General features: G+C 39.9%; 1 protein-coding gene across 2 annotated transcripts in view; it reads left to right on the forward strand.

Annotated features, from left to right (window-relative positions):
- The first annotated feature begins 7,334 nt into the window (after positions 1-7,334).
- The window catches only part of RAB3IP (RAB3A interacting protein), a 46,684-nt gene continuing 38,150 nt past the window's right edge, over positions 7,335-15,868 (forward strand). The window contains exons 1-2 of one of the 2 annotated variants that reach the window (XM_047066971.1): positions 7,397-7,481; positions 8,188-8,326. In XM_047066971.1, coding sequence (XP_046922927.1) covers positions 8,316-8,326 — 11 coding nt within the window. In that variant the 5' untranslated portion in view covers positions 7,397-7,481; positions 8,188-8,315. Of the gene's footprint in view, positions 7,482-8,187; positions 8,327-15,868 lie in introns of both variants that reach the window. The other variant, XM_047066972.1, reaches the window with a different exon arrangement.

Genomic DNA, 15,868 nt, shown 5'->3' on the forward strand with positions numbered 1-15,868 from the left:
GAGTTGGGATTTGATTTGATATTCCTTCTGAGAAGATTTTTAATTAATTGGTAAGTTTAATCTTTTTATATTTAGTGAAATGTAAGTTATGTTCTATTTTAGTCCACCTATCATTTTTTGGTTATGCTTTTAGTTTATACTGTTCATTTAACTTTTTGTCACTATATGGCCTGTGTACTCTTTGGTATGCATGTTTTTGAATTTGAAAGGCATGCATTTTTATTCCAGTGGATATCTTAATAACTTTATAATTATATATTTTTTAGATATTATTCAAAGCAGTAAGCAGTATATTTCCTGCTCCTCCTCTCCCATTCCCTAATTACATTATTTTTTGTAACGTTTACCTTGTTTCTCTTCTTTCTCAACTTCTATTGGTTGTTTCACTGATACACTGTCAGGATTTATAATTTACTCTCTGTTCTATGACCATATCCTTCTCATATTTGTTTTAGACGTAATTCTACAGTTAAATGGATTCAAGGATCACTGTCAGTTTTGTTTGTTTGTTTGTTTGTTTTTGTGGGTTTGTTTGTTTGTTTGTTTTGGTCCTAAATTCATCTCTTGTTTGGCTGAGGTTCATTCTCTACTGTCTTACAAAAGGGTTCATGAAAACCATATTGCATGCATGTTCAAAAATGTTGTATATTACATTTGTATTTAAACAAACTTCTTTGTTGTAAAATTCTTGAGCATAAAATCCTTTGGGTCACATTTTGATATTTTTTCCCTTTACAGATGTCTTGATCATTTTTACCTAGTTATCCAAAAGATTTTCATTAGCTTTGAAATCCAATAGCTTTACTACAATAGGTCTTAGTTTGACCATTTTTGTGACATTTTTTTTCCCCCTTTGGGTTATTATATACATTTGTGTTTATAGTTTGGGTCTTCTTTTATTTCTGAAAAGTCTCTCAAAATACTTATCTAAGTTTTTTTTTTTTTTCTTCTGTTCCAATATCTAGATCCTTTTCTTGGTTTTATTCCTTGATTATGCATATGGTGGATTTCTTTTGTTTCTCTTCCATTTACATAATCTTCTCTCTAATCCTTTCTGTTTGTTCATTTCCATTTCATTTTACTTGCTTTTCTTAATCTGGTATTCTATGACTCTTTAAAAATGCTTTATTTTGTTTTTGATTTTTTCCTTAAAAAAGTTTATTCTCCTTTGTGCTGTTTCCAAGTTTGCCTTCATTTCTGAAATAGTTTAATATTTTTCCTCCCTCTTCTTCAATTTATGTTTAAGCTCTTGTAGTGGTTTTGCTTCATTCTTAAAACTTTTAAGCAGAGTTAAGAAATCATAAATCATAATCATACTTAAATCATAAATCATACTTATCAGTTCAGGCCATATTATTGTAATTGATCATGCAAGATTAGTGTTATTTTTTTCCTTTTTATTTCTATTCCTATCCCCCAGATAGGCAACCATTCACATGTGTTAGGTGTGTATCTTTTTATGTGTTTTTATAAAATGGCTATTTTTATGTATATCGTTTCTAATGTACATACATGATATTGATCATACATCTATTTTTTTTTTTCTACTTAGCACTATGTAGGGTCTGTGCATGTTGCTTTGTGGCCTTCTAATCAGTTGCTTCTAACTGGTATAATAGTAGTTATACCCATTTTTTGCCTATTTACTCTCCTGGTGATAAACACTAGAGTGCTTCCAACTCTGCCACCACAAATAAGCCTGCTTAGTCCGTTTGGGCTGCTATGACAAAATACCATAAACTGCGAAGGTTATAAACAACAGAAATGCTTATTTCTTACAGTTCTGGAAGCTGGAAGTTCAAAATCAGAGTGCCAGCCCAGTTGGGTTCTGAGGAGACCCTCTTCTAAGTTGCACTTTTAATCTCTAAAATTTATGGCTATAGGTTTGGTTAAAATTTTCTTTTGCTTAATGGCAAGTTTTTCCGACGAACATTTTAATTTGGCATTTTTTTTTCCTGTTCCCTTTTTTTTTTTTTCTCATGTATCTTTGTATGCTGGTTCCTTTCTAATTGATTACTCATCTTTGAAGCAGGAGAGATTTCCCAAGTTTTCCAAGACATGCTACTTGCAGAAGGTTTGTGCTGAGGAGGGGCCAGGACCACGTGCCTGCTAATAGGAGTCCGTAGGATAGGAAGGTTGTGCCTGAGTACCGTTAATTCCTCCTTCTAAGAGACCAGGAGTTGCAGGGCTGCTCCCCTTGCGGACTCTTTTTTTCATCTTGCCTCACCAACAGAAGGCTTCTGAACATTCCTCTTTCAACAGTGCCTTACCTCCCTCTATTTTATAATAAATCGGGTTCACGGAGGAGACACTGCTGCCAACCCATTTAGTACTTGATTCCTAGTTTCAAATGCAGGATTGTTGGTTTTGCCCCTAGGGTAAGTCACTTAATTGTGTGCAAGTGTGCTTTGTTGTGGTTTTCTGAGCTCGATAGCCATCGACGTCTTTTGTCTGATTGGTTAAGCCTGAGTCACATGCTTACCTTTGAAGAGGTAGAATTCAGTTCCACTTGAATCTTATGGACTACATGTGGTGAAAGGGCACTTGCCCAAATAAAATCGTGCTGATTTCAAAAAGGTATAATACATGCTGAACATGAAAGCAGGGGCGTGGGGGGGTGGTACAGATATTGAATCACTTGTTGCATCAACAGCATCAACAAATGAATCCTTTGAAACGTTGCTCCTTTCCTGTACATATTGCAGAATAGGCACTCATTATCTCATAGTAGCTTCCCATCTAATCTTCTTGCCTCTCATCCCCCCCCCCCAAGTACTTTCTAGGCATTGCTACCACATTTCTTGTCTTAAAACATTGTTTTGACCATTTATTTCACCCTCCAACTCAATATCTTTCAGGAGCTTTCTTCTGACTCCCACATTCCTCGGTTTGGCGTTTATAATCTTGCACAGTGTGACTCCCACATACCTTTCCAGGCACTTGTTCCGTGTGCTCATCATCACTGAACACATTGCACGTTTTCCTTACGATGCCTTTGCTCTATTGCGTGTTCTACCCCGTTGCCATTTCTCTCATCCTGAGTCTGATCTCACATGATGGGCCAGAGACTGCTAGTGGTCTCTAATATCTGTTCTCCTCTTTTTCTTTACTGTCAGGACTGAGCACATACTCAGTAGAAATGACATGTTTTGACATTATTTATAGTTAAGTTCCCCGGCACGTGAGTGGCTCAGTCAGTTGAGCCTCTGACTCTAGATTTTGGCTCAGGTCATGAACTCATGATTCATGAGTTCAAGCCCTGCACTGGGCTCTGCATTGACAGTGTGGAGCCTGCTTCGGATTCTCTCTTTCTCCAAAAAAAGAGTTAAATTCTGACCAATCAGGGGTAAGTGTAGTGAGGTATACACTGAAAGTGTTCTTAAATAGAGGGAGATGTCCTTTTCTGCCCTTATCTCTTTTCTGCTGGGTGGAAATAAGGATGTGATGGCTGAAGCTTGAACAGCCATTATGGATCATAAGGTAGAAGCTGCCTGTTCAAGATGGTAAAGCCACATGATAGAGAGAGAGCCTGTGTCTGTGTTGATCAGAAAGCTACCATACCAACATAAGAGGAATACATTTTATTTTATTTAAGCTACTGCTATTTTGAGTTTTTAGCTGCTACAGACACCAATCCCTCCATGAAAATACATTGTTTAGGATAATTTTCTGGTGGCCAATGATAGGAATCCACTGAAAATATAAGCAAAATGGCAGAATTAAACATACAAGGATTTGTCACAGAACCTATGGGTAGGAATGAAGAAAGCCTCAGGAATAGACTGGAACCTGGGACTGGGGAGGCCAAGAGGTCCTCTCATTGTGTCTCACCTCTCCTTCTCTTCTCTCTCACTGCAGATTATTTATATATCTGGCATAGAGAAGTAATAAATAAATATGAGTTCAATGGACGGCAATTTGGGTGTCTATAGATCTGAAGCCAATTACCCAAACTTTTCCTTATATGTATGTAGCTTGTTAAAGTGACTCTTTTGAAGAGCACCATACTTTTTAGAGTCTAAGCTCTTCTGTTAACCTTTTTCTCTCAGCTTTCCAAGTTTTTGCAGTTGTTTATTCCAACATTAGAAAAAGGGCCTGAAATGCAGAATTGTCCATAACCGATCTAATAAAAGACACTTCAGAGACAGCTCTGCTTTTGTACAGAAGTTGTGAAAGCCAATTTTTGTGGGAATGCAAACACTAGCTTGCAAATAATTATTTTGCTAGACAAGGAAATATTATTTTTGGTACATTTCCCCTTGTAAACATCTTTTTTCTTTCTTTCTTCTTTCTTTCTTTCTTTCTTTCTTTCTTTCTTTTCTTCTTCCATTTTGCATTGTTATTATTTACTGTCTGGGTTCCTGCTTTTACCTAGTTTTTTTTGCCCTTGAGGATTTCTTATGTTCTTATCAGCTTATTGATATGTTTGATAAGACGTTTTATATATTTCATCTAGCACTTTGAGTTGCTTTTGGTGGGGCAATCAGCCAGTCTCTAGTTTGCCATACTGCTGGACATGAAGTCCGGTATGCTTTTTAGAGTTTTAACTTCATTTGTCTGTAAGATATTACCCTGTATTCTGAAGACCAAGGCCCTAACTTTGATGGTCCAAGCTCCCTGTCGGTAAAGATGAAGATTACCTTTCTACCTATGTCAAATTGTTTTTTGTAAAAGGTTCATGAGATAATTCGTGTGAAGTTAGTTTGAAACTGGAAAGTACCCTATAAATATACATTGTCTGGACTTGGAAAAACAAAAGAGGCAAATAAGCAATAAAAAATTATAACTGATGACTTGTCAATTAAAAATTTCTGGATATTTGCATTCATCTCCTTCATTTTCTGGCCTCAGGTATGGATGTGAAAGTCTTAAGATTTCTCTAAAAAATACAATATCATCTTATATATTGTATAATTTATTTTTTTATTTTTTTATATTAAAAAAATTTTTTTTTCCAACGTTTTTTTTTTTTTTTTATTTATTTTTGGGACAGAGAGAGACAGAGCATGAACGGGGGAGGGGCAGAGAGAGAGGGAGACACAGAATCGGAGGCAGGGGGCTTGAACTCACGGACCGCAAGATCGTGACCTGAGCTGAAGTTGGACGCTCAACCGACTGAGCCACCCAGGCGCCCCTGTATAATTTATTTTTTTAATGAAAAAGAAAGAAGGCAGATTTGAGCACACAGCAAAATCTATCATCATATTTTTAAAGTTTGTGAAGTGTCTGTCTCTTTAATATATGGGTGAGCAATCTAACCTAGGATGCTTACAACACTTTACAGATTTTGTAGGCTGAGACTCTGAGTGTCTCACACTTTGCAACATACCTTGGTATCTGTGTTGCAAGGACACCAAGGCATTATTACAGGTAACTACTCATATGACTCTTTTCATTCTTAAACTATGCTTCCAGGTTAAGCATGTGGGAGGAAACACCTCTAAGTACATTCCAAAGAGCCTCTAGGATGGTAGGTAATTTGCAAATGGACTAGCCTGGGACTCAGGCATAAGGCTACTGCTTACTATTTCCTGTAGATACTTGATGTCTTAACTCCTATGCAGAACAGATCACAGGGCCTGTCCTCTAAACATTTATATACCAAGACAGTGTGTCAGTATGTATGTCATTTACTCATCTGCATTTATTGAGCCAGTTTTACTACATGTCAGGTCTTGTGCTTGTTCTCAAGAAGCTAATAGTTAGTAGGAAAATAGACAAAACCACAATTACCATTCTATGTGATAACTGCTAGAAAGAGACAAGGTCCTATGGGAGCACAGCTAAGAGCACCTAACCCATACTGGGGTGGGACAGGGCTAGGTGGCAAGCAACAGGGAAGGGTTCAGAAGGGAATTGATGCTTAGTCTGAATAATGAAGGATAAACAGGAATTAGGTAAGAAAAAGGTGGAGGGTCAGGACATAACAAGAAAAAGGAGTAGCATATGTAAACATGACATACATGAGAGAGTATGAGAAGAGTGGAGAACCCAAGTAGTTTGCTGTATGCAGAGTTATTCATTCCATGTAGTTACTATTATGCTTGTCTCCCTCGCAATGTTTGAGTTCTTGAGATAGTGTGTAATGGTTTCTTTGTCCCCAGGTCCAGCAGTAGGCACAGAGATGGAACACAGTAAGTGATGAATAACAGTGTTCATTCAGGACATGACATGAATGACAGGGGGTAAGGGAGAATAGTTAGGAAGAAGGTTAATGGAAGAAGGTTATTATCTAGTGACAGTGAATAGGAAATGGGATAGGTTTAAGAATGACTTGGGAATTAGAATGGATAAGACTCACTATATTGGTGAAAGTGAATAATGACTTTTCAGGTTTATGTTTGGATGATACATGGATGATACCAGTAATAATGTTGTTAATAATAATAGCTAATATTCATTAGACATTCTGTCATGCAGTACAGCATTTTACATGTACTAAACCATTTGCTCTCTCACGAGTCAGATAGGTAGATACTCTTATTATCCCCATTTACTGATGAGAAAATTGGTACTATTAGAGATCAACTTGACCAAAGGCACCCAGCTAGCACTAGTGATTTCAATCCCAGAAATCCTGATTGCTATAGTCATACACATAATCTACTCTTCTTTACTGCCTCTAACAGATGTGATCAACATTTAGAATGATGGTCCTGGTCAGTATGTCTATCACATAAATTCCATGTCTTTTACTAAACACAGAGACACATATGGCGATCGCTTCTTACTGATCAGATTTTGGGAGCTTGGTTCTGTATTTTCACTTTTCCTACCCAGAGAACCTAAAGTGCGGTGGAAGTTTGATAAAAGAGTTGACACAAAAAATGAGAGAAGGCGGATACAGAAAGAACATTCTCGAATGCTCTAGCCACTGATCAGATGATGGAATCTGGTTCTATCAGACTTCTCTGCTTCCATCCCTCATAGACACACGCACACGCTGTAAGATACATATGGACGCCAAGTTTGAGGTTGGTTCTAATAGTCCTCAACTCACATCGAAAGTTCATTTCCCGACTCCTGGACAGTCCAGCACGAAGTTAACTCGAGGCGCCCATAAAGCACAGGGAAACTTGGCTCAGCGCCGCGGGTGCTCGTTCCCAGGGCAACCGCCCGCGGAGGCACCTGGGGCACGCTCCTCGGCACCTGCGAAGAGCCCCGCCTGGCGCCAGGGGGCGCGGGAGCGCGTCGACTCCTCCCGCCCCACGCCAGCCCCACGCCAGTCCCGCCCCCGCCCCGCCCCCAGCCCCGCCTTCCCTCCACCGGGCCGGGCCGCTCCCGGCTCCCGGCTCCGCTCCCGGCGCAGGCGCAGTCCCGCTCTCCTTCGGCGGCTCCCAGCGCAGTGCGCCCACCTTCGTTGAGTGTAGCGGCGTCGACCGGCCGGCAGTCCTCTTCTTCCTCTCGCTGCCTCAGGACAGGCTCTGTACAGCGCTGCGAGCGCCCCTGAGCGCAGGCAGCGACCGCGGTGGTTTCGGCAGGTGAGGGCAGCCGCGGGAGGGAGAGGCCCCGGACGCGGAGCACCGCCCCCCTCGGCGCCCGCGCGCCCGCCTCTCTCCCGCGAGCCGGCCTGGAGGGGCGGCGGTGGCAGGTGCAAGTGCGGGCGCGGCGCGCGACGACCTGGCCCGGCCGCCCCTGCCCGGCAAGCGCGCTCCCCCATCTCGGCACACGGGCTCGGAGAACGCCGGTGGAGGCGGCGGCGGCGGGGGGCGCGGCGCGGCGCCTCGGGGCGTCTGGGGCCGCTGGGGCGTCGGGCGGCTCCTCCCCCGCCCCCCGGACGCGGGCGCGTTACTCATTAACTGCGCGGTCCCGAGCGCCCGCGACTGTGAGCCGGAATCCCGGTTACCTGTCGGCGGGGCGCGCGCGGCCGGGAGCTGGGGACCTGCGGTCGCGGAGGGGGTGGGGGGGTCTAAGAGAGTTCCCCGAACAAGTGTGCAGCCCCGCGCTGCGCGGGACCTGGAGCAGGGTGAAGCGGTAGGCTTGGACCTGGGGTCGTGGAAAAGGACAAGCGAGGCTCGGTGCCGAGGCGTAGAGGTCACGCTCGGCGGGTTTCGGCGAAACCTGGGCGACCGGAGCGAGCGCCCGGAGTCGCGCGCCTTAGGGTGGCAGCGCATTTCAGCCTGACTTTTGTTTCGGGGAGTTGAGAAGAGCTGCACCGACGTAATTGTAATTACACTGCCCTTTCAGCGTTGACAACTCTCTGACCGCCCTGGGACCAGCCGGCTCTAATGGACTCTAGAAGTGATGATGTTAGGTGGAATCTGCAGCACGTGAAGAGTTGCCAGTTGTTATGGGATTAAGAAAACAAATCTGTAATGGCTAAAGGGTAAGGTCTCGAAAATTAAGAATGCTGAGTTCATACTGGTCCCTAAGAAGCAGACAGTTTAGTTTCGTGGAAATATAGCCTATTTTGAGGCTACCTGTTTCACACTCCTCTGTTTCTCCCTCCAACTCCTTCCTTTTCAGTGTAGGAAAAAAGCCGTGTAATCTTTTGCCGTGGAATGATTACATAATTGGAGGAGACCCATAAGCGGATTAAAACAAAACTGTTCTATGTAAATCTGTTGAAAGACCCAGTTTTTGTTCATTATCCTCTTTCTTATTTTGTTGTCCGTAGGGTTTTTGTAAAATGGTGGATGACAAATCAAGGAGAAAAGAAGCAGAATAGATTTGTAGACTGATCACAGTAAATATTTGATACTGTTAAATATTCCACCAGGTTTATGGGGCCTTGTTCTGTTAACATTTGTTATTTATTTACCAGTACTGTGCATTTTGATAGGACTTTTCATGTTCGGACAGACATTGAATCCCAAGTATGGTTTATGTGATCTAATCCTAAAGCCCATGTAGAATTTATAGAAGTTAGTTTAGCAGTTCTACATTTGTACTACAATAGTGCATTTCTTACTACTGGAAGAAAAGCCTTATGAGTGTTGTTTCTTTTTCCACTACAGTAAAGTTACATATTAGTCCATACCTTTGTTAACCAAAGTGGACACTTTAATATAACTCTTCCTTGTGTGTTTGGCAAACAATACTGCTGTGGTATTAGATACCTGTACCCTTTCACTAGGATGGACATTTGCTGTTCAGCTACTTGAGGGGTTTCTAATTACATCTAGTTGTACTTTTTGAATCAGTATAGTTATGCATATGCTTCCTTTAATATTTTTTCCTATAATTTTCTTTAAACCCTTAGTTCACCACAACACATACATAGACATTGCACAGATAATTTTTACAATGGAAGGTTTCTTAGAAATCTAGGTCCCCATCAATTTTTAATATGGCAGAACAAAAACTTGTAGGTTACAGTAATTTTGCATGTATTATGGTACTTAGTATACCTTTTTTTTTTCCCCCTTCCTGAGAGGGACTCACCTAACCAGTTAGCTAGCTAGCGAAATGAAAAATTTTTAATCTGTTTTAAAGCTTTAGCTTCATTACTTACCGTGCATGTGACCTTGAGTAAATCATTTAACCGTTCTGAGCTTATTTTCTCTATTTGTAAATGGATAGAGTGAATTTGCCAGCTTTCAACTATTTTTACCTATTTATTTATTTTTAAATATATTATTAATTTACTTACTTAAGTAATCTCCACACCCAGCTGGGGGCTCAAACTCACAACCCCGAGATCAAGAGTTTCATACTCTTCCAACTGAGCCAGCCAGACGCCCCTCGATTCTTTTTAATGTCATTCAGCCTGATGTGAATATCATAATGAGGGGATGAGAATCAAATGGGATAGTCCATGTGAGGTATGGGAGTGGGAGAAAGGAACAGATATTAGCTTGGTAGTTGGCCATACACTGTGCTTGTTGATTTACATACCTTGACCCCTTTGGTCTTCAGGACATTCCTGGGGTATAGATGGTATTACCACATTATACAGATCAGAGAACTGAGGCTCAGAGAGGCAAACTAACTTGCCTGTGGGTACTTAGCTGTCAGTGGTCCTGTAGATGATTAATGGTAGAGCCAGGGTTAATGGAACTCCTAACATGCTTGCTCTTCCATTCCTTTCTACATCTTCTGTGGAAGAGCTTTGTAATTATAAGGAGACCTCAAATAAAAGGTGTTACTATCATTTGAATTTCTGGCTACAAAGTATCCAGGTTTTTTGGTGATGGCAATACCACTACTGCTACTACTATTATTGAACTTACAACTTACTCTGTGTCACGTTCTGGTATAAACACTGTACCGAGTCATTTACTCTTACAGTGACTTACGAGTTAGCTACTGTTTTATTCCATTTTATTTCATTTTTATTTTTAATTTTAGAGAGCATGCAACTAAGGACAAAGGGCGGAGGAAGGGAGAGAGACAGAGACAGAGACAGAGAGAGAGAGAGAGAGAGAGAGAAAATCCCAAGCAGGCTCCACACTCAGCAAGAGCCTGATGTGGGGCTCGATCTCATGGGATCATGACCTGAGCCTAAATCAAGAGTTGGACACTCAACTGACTGGGCCACCCAGGCACTCCTGCTTTATCCCATTTTATAGTTGAGAAGATTGAGACACTGAGAGGTTATGTAGCTTCCTTAAGGTCACACAGCTAATTAAATGATAGGACTAGATTAGAAGTCAGGCAGTTTATCTTTAACCACTGAGAGCAGTGCTCTTAACCACTTTGCTCTGCTACTTCATGTGTAGGTTGTCATGCTGAAGAATTGTTTTAATTAAGCTTTTATGTGATACTTAGCATAATAAGTAATTCTTTATGTGTCACCAGAGATTTTTAAATCAAATATTCATTGAGCATCTACTTTGCAGGTCACCGTGGGGGTTAAAGGAAAGTATTCATGGAGTGTGAAAGGCAGACCTTATAATCATTCCTGTAGCTTTTATAAGTTCCTCAAAATTTAGAAGGCATCTGTGTTTCTCATATATGTGTTATTGTTGTAATTTTTTTTTTAATGTTTATTCTTTGAGATACAGCCAGAGTGTGAGCAGGGGAGGGTCAGAGAGAGAGGGAGACACAGAATCTGTAGCAGGCTCCAGTCTCTGAGCTGTTAGCACAGAGCCGGATGCAGGGCTCAAACTCATGAACCATGAGGTCATGACTTAAGCCGAAGTTGGGCGCTTAATGACTGAGCCACCCAGGCACTCCATTGTAATTTTAACGAGTGCCAAATAACACAAAGTGCTAGAATAGTTGGAGAGTGGAGAGAAATGATGAGTTGTGGGTAGAGATACTGTGTGTTGGTTGAGGTAATGAGGGAGAGCTTTCAGGATATTCTGAGGAGGTACACTTTTCAAGTGTAAAAGCTTTGTCTTGTGTAGAGTTTTGGTTAAGGTATAGTTCAATAAAGGATAGTAACTTGGTTACTAAGTTACTTAAGTACACTTGATATTTAAAAATAAAATAACAAAACTTTTGAAAACTCCTGGCTAGCTAATTTCTCCTTTTCTCTACTGATCTCCTTAGCTTTGCTAGGTAGTACTTTTTTCTTTCTCTTTTATTCTTCCAGAGCACTGAGTAAATGCCTCTATTTTGATATTTATTAGTTTTGGTATTCATACTGTCCTGTAAGTTTTGTTGACCTTGAGTTCCCTTCCTCTAGTGTGCACATGCTTTGAAGGCAGGACTTAAGTTATCCTAGCCCTTTTATAGCGTTTGAACTGGGCCTGGTATACCTGTAGGTACTGGGCTGTGTTTGGTGATGGGTGTCAGTGGAGGAATGTCGGGATGTATTAAAAGTCATCTAGCAGTAGTAATGGAAATGTGTTCAGAGTGAGAACTGTGTGGGCTAAGGGGAGGAAGAGAGGGATACTTCCAACAGGTAGCATTAACTTGCTCTCTGTGTTTTTCTCTTCTGCTTTCCCTTTCAGTTTACAACAAATGAGGCAGTTTCATAAGCTTCAGCTGTATCTAGTCATGGTTAGAAAGAAGTGAAATAGTAGTCTTGATTTATCTTAGAATATCAGCAACACAAAATTGGATAGCTATAGCCATAAGCTGAGATTACTTAGATCAGAGGAAAAGAATGAAAATTTCTGTAGTTAACAGGATTGTAAACATAAGCATAATGGCAGTTAATAGAATTCTACATATATGAATTGACAATCTAGTATAAAGGAAATCTATGGAAGAATGTGAGAGTACCTTAGAAGTTTATAGGAGCATACAAATGATAGCTTTGAACCAGTTAAGTGCATTGTAATTTTATGTGTCCAGATAATAGTATTGAGTATTTGGGGGCACCTGGTTGACACATCAGGGTAAAATACAAAAAAAGGAAAACAAAATAAATTCAAAAGGCGATAAGTAAATGTGCATTAATTTCCTGTTAGGAAAAGAATTATATTTGATCCCTAGACATCAGAAAGAAAAACTTGTTTTCCCTTTTCTTTCCTTTTTTTTTTTTTTAAGTTTATTTATGTGTTTTGAGAGAGAGAGTGTGTGAACGAGTGGGGGAGGGGCAGAGAGAGAATTCCAAGCAGGCTCCCCCCTGTCAGCGTAGAGCCCCATTTGGGTCTCAATCTCATGAACCTTGAGAACATGACCTGAGCCAGGATCAAGGGTCAGACGCTTAACTGACTAAGCCACCCAGGCCCCCGAGAGAAAATGATTTATATATAAATAATATGCTGTTATATCTATATCTATCTATATATATGTAAATAACATACTGTTTTGGCCTTTTTCCTTATTTATATAGTGTTTGAATAAATTTGAAAGCTCTCTAATTAATGGAGAATTTCAAATAAGTACTTGCAAAAATGTAATGGATCTCAAAGTTCCTGTCATTTAACCCCAGTAGTCAGCAAGAAGAGTCAGTCCTGCCACATCTGTTTCTCCCCTTCTTGTATTATTTTGAGCAAATTCCAGGCATTGTATACTTTCATCTGTAAATATTTCAGTATGTTTTTTTTAAAGCGTGAAGGGCAGTTAGCTACAATACTGTTACACACTTAAAAAAAAAATTAACAATAGGGGTGTCTGGGTGGCTTGGTACATTAAGCATCCTACTCTTGATTTCAGCTCAGGTCATGATCTCATGGTTCATGAGTTCGAGCTCTGTGTTGGGCTCTATGGTGACAGCACAGAGCCTGCTTAGTATTCTCTTTCTCTCCTCCTCTGCCCCTCTCCTACTCATGTGTGTACTCTCTCTCTCTCAAAAATAAATATTAAAAAAAATAAAAATAAATTAACAATAATTCCTTTGTATCAAATATCCACACGTTTTTGAATACATAATAAGGCTGCTATAATAAAATCAAGTCTCTTTATTTTTATTTATATGCTTCTTTCATTCCCCTAAGTTCTATAAGAGGCTAAATAAGTATTTTAAACCCCACATAGCAAAATAGAGGAGGAAATGGTGATAGCAAAGAGAATGTGGGAAGAAAGAATAGAAAGAACACATTGCAATAGCAAATGCTCATTTTAGTAGCTGTGCATTAGAGAAACTTTAGTTTTTCCCTTTCTAAAGGTAAGTACAAGATTAAACTGTGTTCTTGTTTAGATTGTTCACTTACTTATGGTTGGGTGAGACCTGCCCTAGAGTGCATCTGTCTTGATCTACCATTTATCTGAATCTAGCCTCCCCCCCCCCCCCATCAGTTTTATCTTTTAAGTGATTCTTGGATGTAGTGGAGTCAGGTGTCAGAATCAGACACACCAGGATTGAATCCTAGCTGTTATTTATTGACATGTGTGATCTGGATGAAATTAATTATTCTCTCTGAGCCTCAAGTTCTTTTTCTGTAAAAAAAAAAAAAAAAAAAAAAAAGATACGAGGGGCACCGAGGTGGCTCAGTCAGTCAGTTAAGTGTCCGACTTCGGCTCAGGTCATGATCTCACAGTCTGAGTTTGAGCCCCGCGTCGGGGCTCTGTGCTGATGGCTCAGAGCCTGGAGCCTGCTTCGGATTGTGTCTCCCTCTTTCTCTCTTCCCCTTCACTGCTCTTTCTCTCTTTCTCTCTCTCAAAATAATAATAAACATTAAAAAAAAATTAAAAAAGTAAGAACCAGTTCAAAGGGTTGCTGTGAGGAATAACTGGAATAATGTATATAATGTGTTTGTGTGTGTGTGTATCACACATGCAGAGTATAGGTGTGTATGTGTGTAATGTATATGTGCATGTATGTGTATATAAATACAAATGACAGTGTCCTGAAGGTTTTTCATGTGTGTATATATATATGTGTGTACTTCCATTCCTTCCAATATCAAAGTATCGAGATTGACATTAGATCAGACCTTTGTAATCTCTTGGCTAGCCTGTTGCAGTAACCTCTTAACCAGTTGCCTCTAGTCTCTTCTCTCTAGTTAAAGTCCTTATTGCCTTGGGAATTATTTTTTCTAATCTACACTAACTGCACTAATCTTTACTACATCAAAGTGTATCTACACTTGGTAAAATGTAGATCTGACCATCTCTCCAGGATAAACTACAAGCAGCATTTTCCATGTTAAATGAAGCTTTTAATGATCTGTCACATATCTGCCTCTCTAGCCTGATGTTCTGTCCTTCTCTTCTTTGTTAGTTTCATTAGTGCCAGACTGTTATTCCCTGACTGTCCTGTATTATTGACCTGCCTTGTCGACCTATTGAATTCCTACACAGGGTTTAAAATTTTATTTTTTATGTTATATTTTATTTACATTTTATAACTTATATTACTTATAACTTATATTTTACTTCTCCTGAAACATTTCCTTCCCTCCCCCAGCCCTCAGGGTAATCATTTAGTGGCTCACAACAGGCTGTGCACCTTCTCTTTAGTCCCATTTCATTGCACCATTCTTAGAACTTGGTGCCAGGATTTGCCCCGAGGAGTTGAAGCTGGCAATCATCCTTCCATTCCAAATAGAATAGACACAACTGATAAAAAAAACTTATTAAATACACTAATATTATATATGGATAAATGTATTTAATAAATAAAATTTAAATATTGGTGGTTTTTAAGGAAGTGACTTGATGGAATTTGTAACACTTTAATTTGTTATACACTGTTGAGATAGCAATCTAATTTTTAATGACAGGCTGTTTCTTCCATAATTCATGCTGAATTGAGTCATTTGGGAATTACTGAAAGCATCTGTACCTTCCTCCCTGCTTTCCATCCTCCAGCAGTCTTTCAATAAGTTGAAAGAGGAAAATAATACAGATGTAAACATTTCTGTATGTTATATACAGTATATATAGTATAATATATAGATGCTTGCTTTGTTGAGGAATAACATTTAGAACAGTATGCCTGTAATTTAACAATATTTAAAAATTTTTTTTAACGTTTATTTATTTTTGAGACAGAGAGCATGAACGGGGGAGGGTCAGAGAGAGAGAGGGAGGCACAGAATCTGAAACAGGCTCCAGGCTCAGCTGTCAGCACAGAGCCTGACGCGAGGCTTGAACTCACGAACCGTGAGATCATGACCTGAGCTGAAGTCAGACACTTAACCGACTGAACCACCCAGGCGCCCCGAACAATATTTTTAAACCAAACAAAACAACCGTTGTTTTCTTTTCTCTTGATGATGTTTGTGCTGATATTTGTCAAGTATTAGATTAACACTGGTTAATTCTTCCCATCAGAAAGTCAGAATCTGGTCTTCCTTCTGGCCTACAGATACACTCACCCACCACCTTATAATCAGGATCATTGGTTCCAATTCCATCGCTAAATAGATGAAGATATTGGGGCTCAGAGAAGTTTAATTCACCTGCCCAAGTTTGCAGGTGTAAGTTAGAGGTTGATCAAAGCTAAGACTTGAACTTTCTTCTTCAGGTACTGGTGTTTCTGTTCTGCTGTGGTGCATATAGCTTGCAGGAATTTTAGTAAATATAGAATTAAAATTATTTAATTTTCAGGTATTGGTCTAAAAAAGATTAAAATTACAGCCTTAAA

Source organism: Lynx rufus, unplaced genomic scaffold (assembly GCF_022079265.1).
Source record: "Lynx rufus isolate CCGP_SWC_20201006 ecotype Redwood Valley unplaced genomic scaffold, mLynRuf1.p SCAF_7, whole genome shotgun sequence".
NCBI classification, from domain to species: Eukaryota; Metazoa; Chordata; class Mammalia; order Carnivora; family Felidae; genus Lynx; species Lynx rufus.